This window comes from Suncus etruscus, chromosome 1 (genome assembly GCF_024139225.1).
Source record: "Suncus etruscus isolate mSunEtr1 chromosome 1, mSunEtr1.pri.cur, whole genome shotgun sequence".
NCBI lineage: Eukaryota > Metazoa > Chordata > Mammalia > Eulipotyphla > Soricidae > Suncus > Suncus etruscus.
The window spans coordinates 196663321-196676102 of record NC_064848.1 but is presented as its reverse complement, the minus strand read 5'-3'; the positions used below and the strand labels follow the sequence as shown (position 1 = coordinate 196676102).

General features: G+C 41.8%; 1 protein-coding gene across 1 annotated transcript in view; it reads right to left on the bottom strand.

The window, feature by feature from the left end:
• Positions 1-12782, bottom strand: part of HELZ (helicase with zinc finger) — a 177917-nt gene that overhangs the window by 35182 nt on the left and 129953 nt on the right. The window contains 4 exon segments of the mRNA XM_049778833.1: positions 1368-1447; positions 3435-3642; positions 8440-8630; positions 9560-9611. Coding sequence (XP_049634790.1) covers positions 1368-1447; positions 3435-3642; positions 8440-8630; positions 9560-9611 — 531 coding nt within the window.

Genomic DNA, 12782 nt, shown 5'->3' with positions numbered 1-12782 from the left:
TAACAATTTATGTTATTTATCATTTATTCCTTGGAACAATATTCCAACAAATATTTATCAAGGACCTACCAGGTGCAATATGCCCTAACACTGGAGATTCCAAAAGCAAAAATCCCCTTCAAAACTTCAAGAATTAGGGACAACCAACTACAGTCCTCAGGCCATTTCTGGCACTTAACATAGTGTCAACAGGTCCTGTAGAGTGCAGTCATGTCTATTGGTGTGCTGTCTCTGACTGCCATCTCCCTACCACCTGCGAATAGAGTGACTACAGCAGAGACCAGATGGCCCAGAAAGCCTAGAGACTTCCACAGAAAGTGTTCAGCCCTGGGTTTGAGGTTAGTCAATAATACAAAGATGCAAACATGCAACTGGAGGCACCAGAGGAGATGTCATATTTGAGCAGAGTGTCCAGGACAGAAAAGGTGTGTCACAAGGGCAGAGGCAAGCCCTGTCCTGAGGAAGTGACAGTTACCTTCCTCTCTTTCTGCTCCAATAGCTCTTTCCAAGTAAGGTCATTTTCAATGACAGATCAGTAACTGTGTGTGTCTTCAGGGACTACTTATTCATGGGAAAGCTACAAATTCGCGTCTATCACTGAATCATACAATTTGATAGGTTTACATACATAGGGCTGGAGACATAATCCAGGCCTTAGTTGAGGTGTTTGCCCTGCCTGCACATGGTGGCCTATCCTGGCTTAGTCCCCAAAGACAAATAGAATAACATCAAGGAGAGCCCAGAATAGCACCCAAGCACTGTTGGTTGGGGTCCAAATCCCACACACATACCCCTCAAGTAGTATTAATCACATGTTTATCAAGTATTAATCAGATAATTCATCAAAAATGCCCCAAAAATGATGATGGGAGAAAGCAATATGGCCTATTCCATTTTTTTGAAACAGTAAATAATGAAAGACATACAGGACAGGGAGACAGTTTAGAAGGCGGAGCACATTCTCTGCATGTGGGAGACCCAGGTTCAATCCCCAACACCAGTCTGTTGAGAACTGCTGGAAATAGTGCTCAAGCACTGAGTGAGAAGTAACCCCAGCAGAGTGCTGTGTGGTCCTGAAACAATCAAAGCAAAAAGCATTCTTTAGAACATCAAGATTCTGTGGGCTCGAACAACAGTAGAGCAGGTAAGGTGCTTGCTTTGCACACATCGACCTGGGTTCAATCCCCGGCATCCCCTATGGACCCCTGAGCCACTGCCAGGAGTAATTCCAGAAAACGGAACTAGGAGCAACCCAAGTGCCATTGGGTGTGGCCCCAAAACAAAACAAAAACTACCATTGGGTTCTACAGTGATTAATCACACTAAATGTATCAGAGCAATGCATTCACGAAATGTGGGTGGCATACCTGTTTTGATTCTGTAGATTTTTTCTCTGGTGTTCGAATCTTACTAATTTCAGGTCCAGGATTACCGGTATCACTTTTACCTTAAAAAAAAAAATACAAAGAAGTGAAGTATTTTGAACATGTAGGGCTGGAGAGATGACAAAGGGATTGAGGCACTTGATTTATAAAGCAGGTGACCTAAGTTTGAACCTCAGTACAGCAAATGGTCCCTTAAGAACCATCAGGAGTAACTCCTAAGAGCTAGGAGTAGCCTCTGAGCACCACCAGGCATGGTGTAAAACCCTCCCCTACCAATATAAAGAAAATAAACATTTTATACCCATTAATTATGCTATTATACGACTGCCTAGATTGTGTTCTCAGCAGGAAAGAAAATTCATAAATGAAGCAAACTTAATAGAACACAAGTTTAATAAAGAAACAAATTTAAAACACCAAATAATTTCAGAGATAACTACACAACTTCTTGGAATTTACAGCCTCATTCTATTAAATTAACTATCTAAAAGGTGTGATGTTCTTGCCTATTTATAAAAGCTCAATGCTTTGGCTATTTGCAAACGCAATTAAGCAAAAATTCCAATCATGTGTAATATAAAACAGTAAGAAAACATGAATTGAATAAAAATATTTTAAAAGCAATAGATCTCAAACTAAAAATAAGTGAATGATAAATTGTAGGAAAGCTAAATTAAGGTTAAAAATATAATTATAAGAGCCAGAGCAATAGTACAGTGGGGTGGGCATTTGCTGTGCACATAGTTGACCAGGGGTTTGATCCTTGGCATCCCATATGAGAACTGCCAGGATTGATTCCTGAACACAGACCCTGAAGTAACCCTTGAGCATCATTGGGTATGACCCCAAGCCCCAAAATATTCTACAATTAAAGATAAAAGCCTGATACTACAGGGGTTATGTATGCTTTGCATACAGCTGACCCCAGTTCAATCCCTGGTACCCCAAATGGTTCTCTGAACACTATCAGGAGTGATCCCCAAGCTCAGCATCAAAAGTAAGCCCTGAGGAGCACTGAGTGAGTCTCAAAAAAAGAAACAAGGTTAAAAAAAAAAGTCACAATTATAATAAACACGGTAGGTATAAATATAAATGCTATTTCATGAAAGTACAAGGCTTAATCTATAATTATGAATACTGGATATTTGAAATTCCTTTAAAGTCCTTTTGACTTATGATCTTTTTCCCCCCAGTTTTGTCACACCCAACTGTGCTCAGGACTTAACTCCTGGCTCTAGAATGAGTCAGGAGGCGTGAAGGACCATATGGGTTCATGAGTTGGCTGCATTCAAAGCAAAAATTTAACCCACTGTACTTTCACTTCCGTTTCCAGCCTTGCTTCAATTTTAACTGGCAACAATTCAAAATATTCCAGAGAGATAATACAGTAGATAAGTTATTAGCCTTACATGTAGCAAACCTGGGGATATTCCATCCCCAGCACTCCATGCTGTCCCCTGAGCTCTTCCAGAAGTAGAGCTATTTGCAAATAGCCAGAGCTCAAAGAAGTGGTCCCTGAACACAGAGCCAAGATTAAAACCTGAGCATCACCAGATGTGGTCCCAAAGCCAAAAATTTTAAAAATAAAATGTTAGTTACTAATATTTAATATTTTTCAAATAACTGATAATATCAATCATAACAGATGGGTTTCGTGCAAATTTTGCATCTGTGTACATATTTGTATCTTCTGGAGAGGGTGCATATCTTTGACATGAGGTATTTTTTCTCCCCACAGGAAAAAATAATCCATGAAGCTGCTAACAATCATATTCTTAAGAGGGACTTTGCATGTTCAGGGAACTTGGGAGACTGTCAAATTTGGAGTCTCATAAAGAAAAACAGCTCAGGGGCCGGGCGGTGGCGCTAGAGGTAAGGTGCCTGCCTTGCCTGCACTAGCCTTGGATGGACCGCGGTTCGATCCCCTGGTTTCCCATATGGTCCCGCAAGCCAGGAGCGACTTCTGAGCGCATAACCAGGAGTAACCCTGAGCGTCACCGGGTGTGGCCCAAAAACAAAAAAAAGAAAGAAAAAAGAAAAACAACTCACCATTTCGACTCTGTTCGTGCTGATCCTTTTCCTGATGCTGATTTTGTGGCTGCCCTATGCTGACAGGTGGGTGATGTCCAAGGCCATAAGGTATAGGAGAGCCCCGTCCATGTGTCTGTAACAGGTTCATATTGTACGCCATGGCTGCTTGATGCGTGATTATTCGAGGATCCACTGCAAACCTACCCTGGTATCCTGTCCATGGTACCTAGGTTGTCAAAAACAAATAAACAAACAAACAAACAAATGTGCCAAGTCATTTTGGGAAGCAAACTGTTATGATCAAAACATCACGCCCACACAGATGTTAATCTCTGTATGTTCGCAGATTACTCACCAGGGGTTACTCCTGGAGGAGTGCAGAAAAAATACTACGTAGTGCTGGGGGTTGAACTCAGGTGTATCAAATATTATAATTATAGTATATAATATACTGATATTTTATTACATAATATATTATATAATATTGCATTGTTTTAATTATATAAAAATGATATATATTTACCATATATTATAATATTGTATATAACATATATATTATAGTGTTCTGTATAACGTGTAATACATACAATAAAATATGATAAAATAATACGGGCAAGTGTCTGTATTATCTGCTTTAGCCCCAGAGATAGAAATGTGATCAAAATGATTACGAAGTTGATGCTAGTAGTGATTAAAAAGACAGAATTACTGCTGTGTCTTAACTGGCCCCTGCCAAAAAATGGTTCACTGAGCCTTTAGTATGGAAGGTGGACGGATCGTTTTTCAGGTTAGGAATACAATATCAATAAAGTTGTTAGGGCCCGGAGAGACAGCACAGCGGCGTTTGCCTTGCAAGCAGCCGATCCAGGACCCAAGGTGGTTGGTTCGAATCCCGGTGTCCCATATGGTCCCCCGTGCCTGCCAGGAGCTATTTCTAAGCAGACAGCCAGGAGCAACCCCTGAGCACCACCGGGTGTGGCCCAAAAACCAAAAAAATAAATAAAGTTGTTAACTACTTCTGGAGGTATTAAATCATTTTATAGTTTTGACACAGTTTCTCTCAACATGAGTGTTTGCAAGGCACAGGAAACCATAAAATCTAACTTCTGAAGCTAATAACTGGATAGTTATATGGTTTAAGACAGGGGTGGCAAACAGGATTTTGACCCTCACTCAAAATGGCAAATTGCCATGTGTTTAATATATTATTGTTAAAATGATATGCTTTTGTGTATTTGTTTGTTTTGGCAGGTCACTGCATGGTGTGGCTCTCTGACTCACAGTTTAAAATTTCGGCTCTTTGTGTGGAATTTGTTTGCCACCTCTGGTTTAAAAGAAGAAGAAACAAGAGGGCCGGAGAGATAGCATAGAGGTAAGGCATTTGCCTTTCATGCAGAAGGTCATCGTTTCGAATCCCGGTATCCCATATGGTCCCCGGGCCTGCCAGGAGTGATTTCTGAGCATAGAGCCAGGAGTAACCCCTGAGCAATGCCGAATGTGACCCAAAAACCAAAAAAAAAAAAAAAAAAAGAAGAAACAAGAAAAAAAATTTAAGAATTAAGTCTAAGCAGTCTCAACTAAAAAAAAAATTGTAACTTCACATCAATGTGATGCTCACAGATTACAGACAAAATTTAAAAAGGTCATTCCTTAATGCCTTTGATGAATTCAACTCTTTTTAAATCACAGAAAACAAAAAATGTCTAGGTGCATCTGCATATTAATGTGAAAACGCTAAGCTGATGACATCTGATCTATTGTCCCAATTATCTTATTAGAATAAAACTGTTAAACGAAAACTCTTAGAGATCTTATGTAATAGTAAACGCCTCTCTGACCTAGTAAAATGAAATATAAATCCTAAGGGACATCCTATTTAAAGCCACTGATGGATAACATTGCCAGGATGTCTGGGTAGAAATAACCCAGCTAAAATCGAAAGCCCGTGGGGAATGGGCCTGGATCACACATTCCTTACTAACAGCGATTCTCATTGGCTGATGTGACTGTGAACCATTTTGTCAAGACAAAAATGGCGGAGAGAGTTGGTAGCTAAGCATTTTTTGTATTTCCTGCAGTGCGGACATGGGAATAGGAGATTCTTATAGGCAATGGTTACCTCTGCCTGTAATCATAGCAAACCTTCAAGGAAAATCAAATTCCTTTATCTGACAAAATTTTTGGCCAAATTCCTGAATTTTAAACTACTACTTAATCACCAAATCCACAAAACTACTGTAATAAAAATTCTTAAAGCAAACAAAAGGGAAAGATTTTTTGAGTAGAGACTCACAACTGGAAGATGGCACCTTGCTATTAACCCAAAGCAAAGGAGTTTCCCCATCTTCCCTTAATTCTCTCCTTGATATGTAAAAACGTACCTGGATCTTACTGTACCATGCCCCACCTGGTTGAATGGGTTTAATAAAAAGGCACTTTTGGCTTTTGGCTCTGGCAGAGAGACCATGAGGCAAGAAGCAAACTGACTCCATGATTCTTTCCTGACTGGCTTGGTTTATTAATACTTTGGGGCTACCCTGCTGCTTCAGATCCAGCTGTGTGGGGGTTAGAAATACAGAGCTTGGAGCCGGAGAGATAGCATGGAGGTAAGGCGTTTGCCTTTTATGCAGGAGGTCATCGGTTCAAATCCCGGTGTCCCATAAGGTCCGCCGTGCCTGCCAGGAGCAATTTCTGAGCCTGGAGCCAGAAATAACCCCTGAGCACTGCCGGGTGTGACCCAAAAACCACAAAAAAAAAAAAAAAAAAAAAAAAAGAAAGAAAGAAAGAAAGAAATACAGAGTCTTCGATGATTTCACAACTTGGGTATTTATTTGACACAATCACCCTGAAATGCTCAAGAGAACACTCCTGGTAGTATTCGGGGACCAGTGGTGCTAGGGATCAAACCTAGGTCTGCTTCAGGCAAAGCTTGTGCTTTAGCCCACAGTGTTTCTTGCCCCAGTTTTCAAAGTCTATTTTACTTAGATAAGACAGAGCACTCAGAAAGTCTACTGTCTTCAACAAAGAAAGGGAAAGGATTTGTTACCAGACAGAGAGTGGAAAGAGGTGGGTAGAGAGTGGGTAGAGGTGGGTGGACATTCTGAACAGTCACTGTATAAAAAACTTTGGTCCAAGAGGAGCTCACACACATAGAAAGATTTAAAAAGCTGCACTACCACAGTTTATACAGCATCGCAAATCAGTGTTGATGCAATAAAAAGTTATTTATGGAATCTATGGTTTTCCATAGAACTATCTCACTCAGATGTGGGATAGAAAGAAACATCATATGGAAATAATAACTAAGGCCCAGAGAAGCAGGAGGATGGATCTTAGAAAGAAGACTGCCAATGGGAGGGGACAGGTCAGGGATAGAACCACTCTGAAAATGACCAAGGAAAGCGGCCATTCTGGATGAGAACTGGATGCTGCAAGGAGGTCGAGTGACATACATGACACTCTTTCAGGAATAGTATTGAGAACCATAGAGCCTAACCAAAGGGGAGATAAAAAGAAAAAAGTGTCTGTTATAGAGGCATTTGGGGGCTGCGAAGGAAACTGGGAAAATTGGCAAATGGAAGTGAACACTGGGGAAGAGATTGGTGTTGGAATATTATACTCTTGAACCTCAATCAGGAGTAACTTAGCTACTTTGTCATTAATAGAGATTCAATTTAATCTAATCCTTCAAAAGTAGTTAATAAGCATTTCAAGTGCCAATAAGACTGTATAATGCAGAGAACTTCTCAAAAAAAATTCACATCCAAAAAATTAGATTTTACTTCCTCTAAAAGAGAATTTCTTGGGAAGAATAAGTGAATTATACATTAATAGAGAAAAGACACAACACACACACACACACACACACACACACACACACAAATCCATCACTTTATAAAACAGGAGACCAAATAACTAGCTGTCAACTTGTAGCTCATTTTCTCCAGTAAAAAAACATTTTAATAGGGTATGAGTCACACACACACACAAAAGGTATGAGTCTCTATATCAAAATATCCCTTTACAAATTTCTTCATCTAAATTGGTAAATGTTAAGCAAACCTTCACATTTCTTTGGTTGTTTAAAAACCTGCAGGTAGGGAGTCCAGAGAGGTAGATTTTATAAGGTACCTATATTACATAAGGCCAACCTGGGTTCAATCCCCAGTACCACATATGATTCCCTAGGAAGCATCAGGAATGATCCCCAGGCACAGAACAAGGAGTAAGTCCTGAGCACAGCAGGGTGTGAGCCTAAAGAGGAGGGCCAGAGAGATAGTATAGGAGTTAGGGTGTCTGTAAGGTCAGTCCCTGAGTTCAATCTCTTGTATCACAGATACGCCCCCTCCCCCAAGCACTGTCAGGAATGATCCCTGAGCACAGAGCCAGGAATAGTTCTGGAGTATTGTCAAATGTAAACCAAACTCCCTCCTCAAATACTCTGATGGGGGGATCAGAGAGATAGTACAGTGGTAGGGCATTTGTTTGGCACACAGCCGACCCAGGACAGACAGTGGTTTGAATCCCGGCACCCATGTGGTCCCCCGAGTCTGCCAGGAGCGATTTCTAAGCACAGAGCCGGTAGTAACCCCTGAGCGCTGCCGCCGGGTGTGACCCAAAAACCAAAAACACAAAAGCAAAAGCAAAACAACCACAAACTCTGATGGGTAAAGATAGAAAGCTTGTTTAAAACTCATGGGGGTCAAGTGTGTAGTTCAGTGCTTGTATAGCATGTGTGGAAACCCTGAGTTCATTCAATCTGAGCACAGAAAATGTCTTACAGAAATACAGAAATTAATCTTACCAAAAAAAGGTTGAGGATAGAATACCTTGGTATTTGCCCTGCACATGGCTGTTCCCAGTCCAATCCCTGGCATCCAACCTGGTGCTCAAGCCCACCAGGAGCGAACCCTGAGCCCTGAACCAGCTGGGTGTGACCCCAACCCAAATAAACAGATTGATAGAACATTAATGCAGTGAAACTCAGTGAATTCAACAGAAAGTATCTCAAACAGGCACTTACAGGTAAAGGCACCGACATAACTACATTCCCTCCATAGACAGCAGGTACGTAAAGAATGCTTGTCCCGGTGTGAGGATCTATTCTTTGAACGGGGCTTGGAGATTTTCCCAAATTTGGGTGAGGTCCAAGAGGAGGTGGAGGAGTGTATGCTCTGATAGGATTGCCGATGAGTACGGAAGGATTGGGCTGAACTGAAAAACAAGCAGAAAAAAATAGGTACACAACAGCTCTTCACATTCACCTCGAGAAAAAAATTTTAAGTCGGTTAGCAAAATCCAGATCCCTGGTTGCCTATAATATATCTTCTATTTTGTTTTTGTTTTTTGGGGGTTTTTTTGGGTCACACCTGGTGGCACTCAGGGATTACTCCTGTCTCTGCACTCAGAAATCGCTCCCGGGTCGGAGGACCATATGGGATGCCGTAGATGAACCTGGGTCAACAGCGTGCAAGGCAAACACCCTACACCACTGTGCTACCACTCCAGCCCCTAAATCTTCTAAGTCAAGAAATATTAAACTAGAAGAGTATAAAGCACATGAAAAAACCTAATTTCAGGGAATAGCTTATAATGCTGAGATACAAAAGTATTTCTTTTATAACCGAGCAAAGTTTTAAAGATCTTCCAAGGAGTTGGGGATGGCTTTGTCCTTCAGGGGAAAAGAATGCCATGGAAACACATACTTATACTCTTCAAGATTCAGAAAACATATTCAATTCTTCTGAATAAACCTTTGATTTGCAGTACTAGCACAGCCACATACAAAATGAAGGCCAAACTATTATTATTTTAAAAGCAGAAATCTGCCTTGTTTCAAATCCACTAAAGTTTATCTTGATATCTATTATAACTCGACATTTATAGGATATAAATACTATCCAAAAACTGTAGCAGCAAGGCTTAAATGGTTGTTCCTAACATGTTAAAATATGCACCTTGTCTCTACAAAAAATCATCCTTTTCCAGAAATGGCACGTTAACGCATGCAAGACTGGCAGTGTGAAGTTAAATGGGTAACAAAAATGCATCTGAGTGTTTCCCCCTTATCATCTTTCTGATGATAAAATTTGGGACAGATCTCCTAGGAAAGCACAATTTCAAAGGACTAATTTTTGACTTACCAATCCCATCACTCTGGAAATGATCGTTCTGAGGATGATGAAGGCTTTTCCCCTATATAAAAGAAAAAGAAAAATGAAATATGTAATGAATTGGACCCTTATAATTTTAGAAAATTATCATTTTAGAAAATTATCATTTTCCTCATCCTAAATATACACAGCAACAGTTAAAAGTTAGACTGTGAATTTGGGGCTGGAGAGATAGCATGGAAGTAAGACATTTGCCTTTCATACAGAAGGTCGTTGGTTCAAATCCTGGCATCCCATATGGTCCCCCCCGAGCCTGCCAGGAGTGATTTCTGAGCATGGAGCCAGGAGTAGCCCCTGAGTGCTGCCAGGTGTGACCCCCCCCCAAAATAATTAAAAAGAAAAACAAACAAACAAAAAAGACTGTGAATTTATAACTATTGTATAAGAAAAACAAAAGTTTGTTTTGGACCAACTTGCTTTCTGAACACTAGGTCACGAGCTGTTCCTCATGTTTCCTGTTCTCAGTGAAGGATATTGAAATATCTATTTTTCATGAATCTTTTACAATGACAATATACATTCAACAGACTGAAACGTGAATTCTACTCCTTCATAACTATTTGATGAGTTTTCTATGAATTAAATTACAAATATTAAAGTTGTTTTTCAAGAAAAAAATATTAAGTCTAATTCTGAGTACAAGAACCTAAAAATAAATTAGCACAAATGTAAACATGATATGAGATTTTTTTTTTATATTTTAAGTATGATCCAAGATACCTCAAGTATCAAAATTGAGGATAGAGAAGGAATTCAGAGTCTTGCCCCCCATCTCACTGGCCCTGTTAAAATCCTTGATCTGTGGGCCAAGGTCAATGGTCCCCTGAGCACATTCCGAAGTCACTCCTGAACACAGAGCCCAGAAAAGCCTGAGTACTGGTAGATAGGTACTAGTGTAACAACAACAGTAATAAAGTGCAAAATTCACTGGAGGAAAAATAAAAGATGGAGCTGGAGAGATAGTACAGAATAGGGTGCATGCTTTGCAAGAAGCTCTTAATAAGTACAACTTTAAATAGACACAAAACTTAAAAAAAGAATTCTTCCAGGGGACCTATGTACATAGTTGTAGACAGCCCATAGCTTCCTTAGTAGTGCTCTAGTTGGTGACTTGTATGGGTTGTAATAAGTGACTCTGAAGACAGTCCTTTGCAGGGGACAGTCCTATCTATCCAAATAGACTTGGAGGCCCCAATTTCAGCCTCCAAACACTTATTTGACAAGGGAGAAGTGGCTCTTTGGAAAGCCCCAGGGCGCAGTGGCCAGATCACTTGGCCAATTCATCATGTTCATCTGCACCAAGCTACAAAAAATGAGCATATGGGGCTGGAGCAATAGCACAGTGGTAGGGCATTTGCCTTGCATGTAGCAAACATAGGACAGACCCTGGTTCAATTCCCACCATCCTATATGGTCCCCTGAGCCTGCCATGAGCAATTTCTGAGTGCAGAGCCGAGAGTAAACCCTGAGCACCACCAGATGTGACCCAAAAAAGGAAAAAAGAAAAAAGAGCATGTGCCTGAAGCTCTGCATCGGGTCAAGTTCAAGTTCCCTGGTGCCAAGAGAGCCACATCTCCAGAAGTGGGGCTTTCCCAAGTCCACTCCAGATGAGTCTGGAGCCATGAGGGTTGAAAAATGACTCATTCTAGACAGCTGTGAGGTCTGGTACATTCCAAATCACGAGTCTCTGGACACATGATGGGCAGCGCACCACGAGAACTTTGGGGCTGCCCCCACACATCCCTGCTCATCACCCCCATCCCATCCCAGCAAATCCCATAAATCTTAACAACAGTGAAATTATGGTTGGCCCATTAGCCAGGAGAAAATATTCAGTGACAAGCACTGCTGGGACAGAGCTGGAGCACAGACTTTGCAGAAGACCTGGCTTCAATCCCGAGCACCACTGGGCATGATCCCCAAACACTGAGTCAAAAGTAGCCCCCCAACACAAAGGTGTGCCCCCCCCCAAAAAAAAACAAACCCAGACTATCATGGTTGGCTTTTCTTTATAAGGGGGGGGGAAGAGAGAGAGAGAGACAGACAGAGAGAGACAGAGAGACAGAGACAGAGACAAACATCCTGAGCATCTGTAGGTTGTGGCCACACCACCCCAAAAATTAGTGCAGAAAAAGGAACACCAACGGTTGGCTCCAGAGCCAGATGTCCCTAACATGCAAGCGAGAGCTGAGTTCAACCTCTGATGTGTTCAACACACACTGAGCACTGCCCTGAGAGCAGTGTGGTCTGGGAGCTGGAGCACCCAACGTGTGCTCACTGGTGCACAGCCAGGTAAAGAGGAGCCACACAACTAACGTGTGTCAGGTTTAGTGGGCATAACATTGTGCCAACCGCACAGCTAGGAATGTGAACCCTGGCGAGCCGCTGTGTCAGCTCCATAGTGGACCCCCAGATGTGCAAGAGTGAAACTCCAGTGTGCCCCACAGTATGTGAGCACCACCAGCAGATATGCAGGTGTGCATTACCCTTAGCCATGATGGCGACAAGCCCAAAGGGAAGAAAAGGGGATGGAAGAATAAACAAATAACAGATCTACAGAGACCTGTGATGTGACCTCACAACTTTTTAAGGAAGATCAAGAAAGGGTGAGACTCATTTCCAAAGTTCCGGCTCCAGCCCTGTCACAGCACTGGACAGATCTCCAGCCTGTTCTCCAAGCCACATGCCTTCCATATAAAGCCCACAGTAAGCTTCACTAACCCACAACCAAAGTAACACGAGAAGCACCGGCTGTCAGCCAGAAACTGCTCCTGTCACAGAGGCTGGAACAGTGACTAACACAAGAGAAATTCCCATGTTTGGGGGCTGGAGAGATTGTGGAGTGGGGAGGGAGCTGCCTTGCATGCGGCCAACCTGGATTTGAATCCGTTTGGCCACTTCTCTGCCAGGAATAATCCTTAGGCATTGCTGGGTGTGGCCCCAAACTCAAAAACTAAAACAAAAATCTCCAGGTTTACACATCTGCCCCATCTCCCACGTATTCTATCCAGTCAGTGAAGTCCCCAACAAGACTCTAAATCTAACCACCCCCTCTGGCCTCACGCCTCCAATGACTGCCACAGAAAAACTCAGGGGACTAGGCCAGGGAAGTAGCTCAATGGCTCAGCATTTTCTTGCCTTGCATTCGAGATCCTGGGTTCGATTCCACACATAAAACGAACAGAAAGGAAAA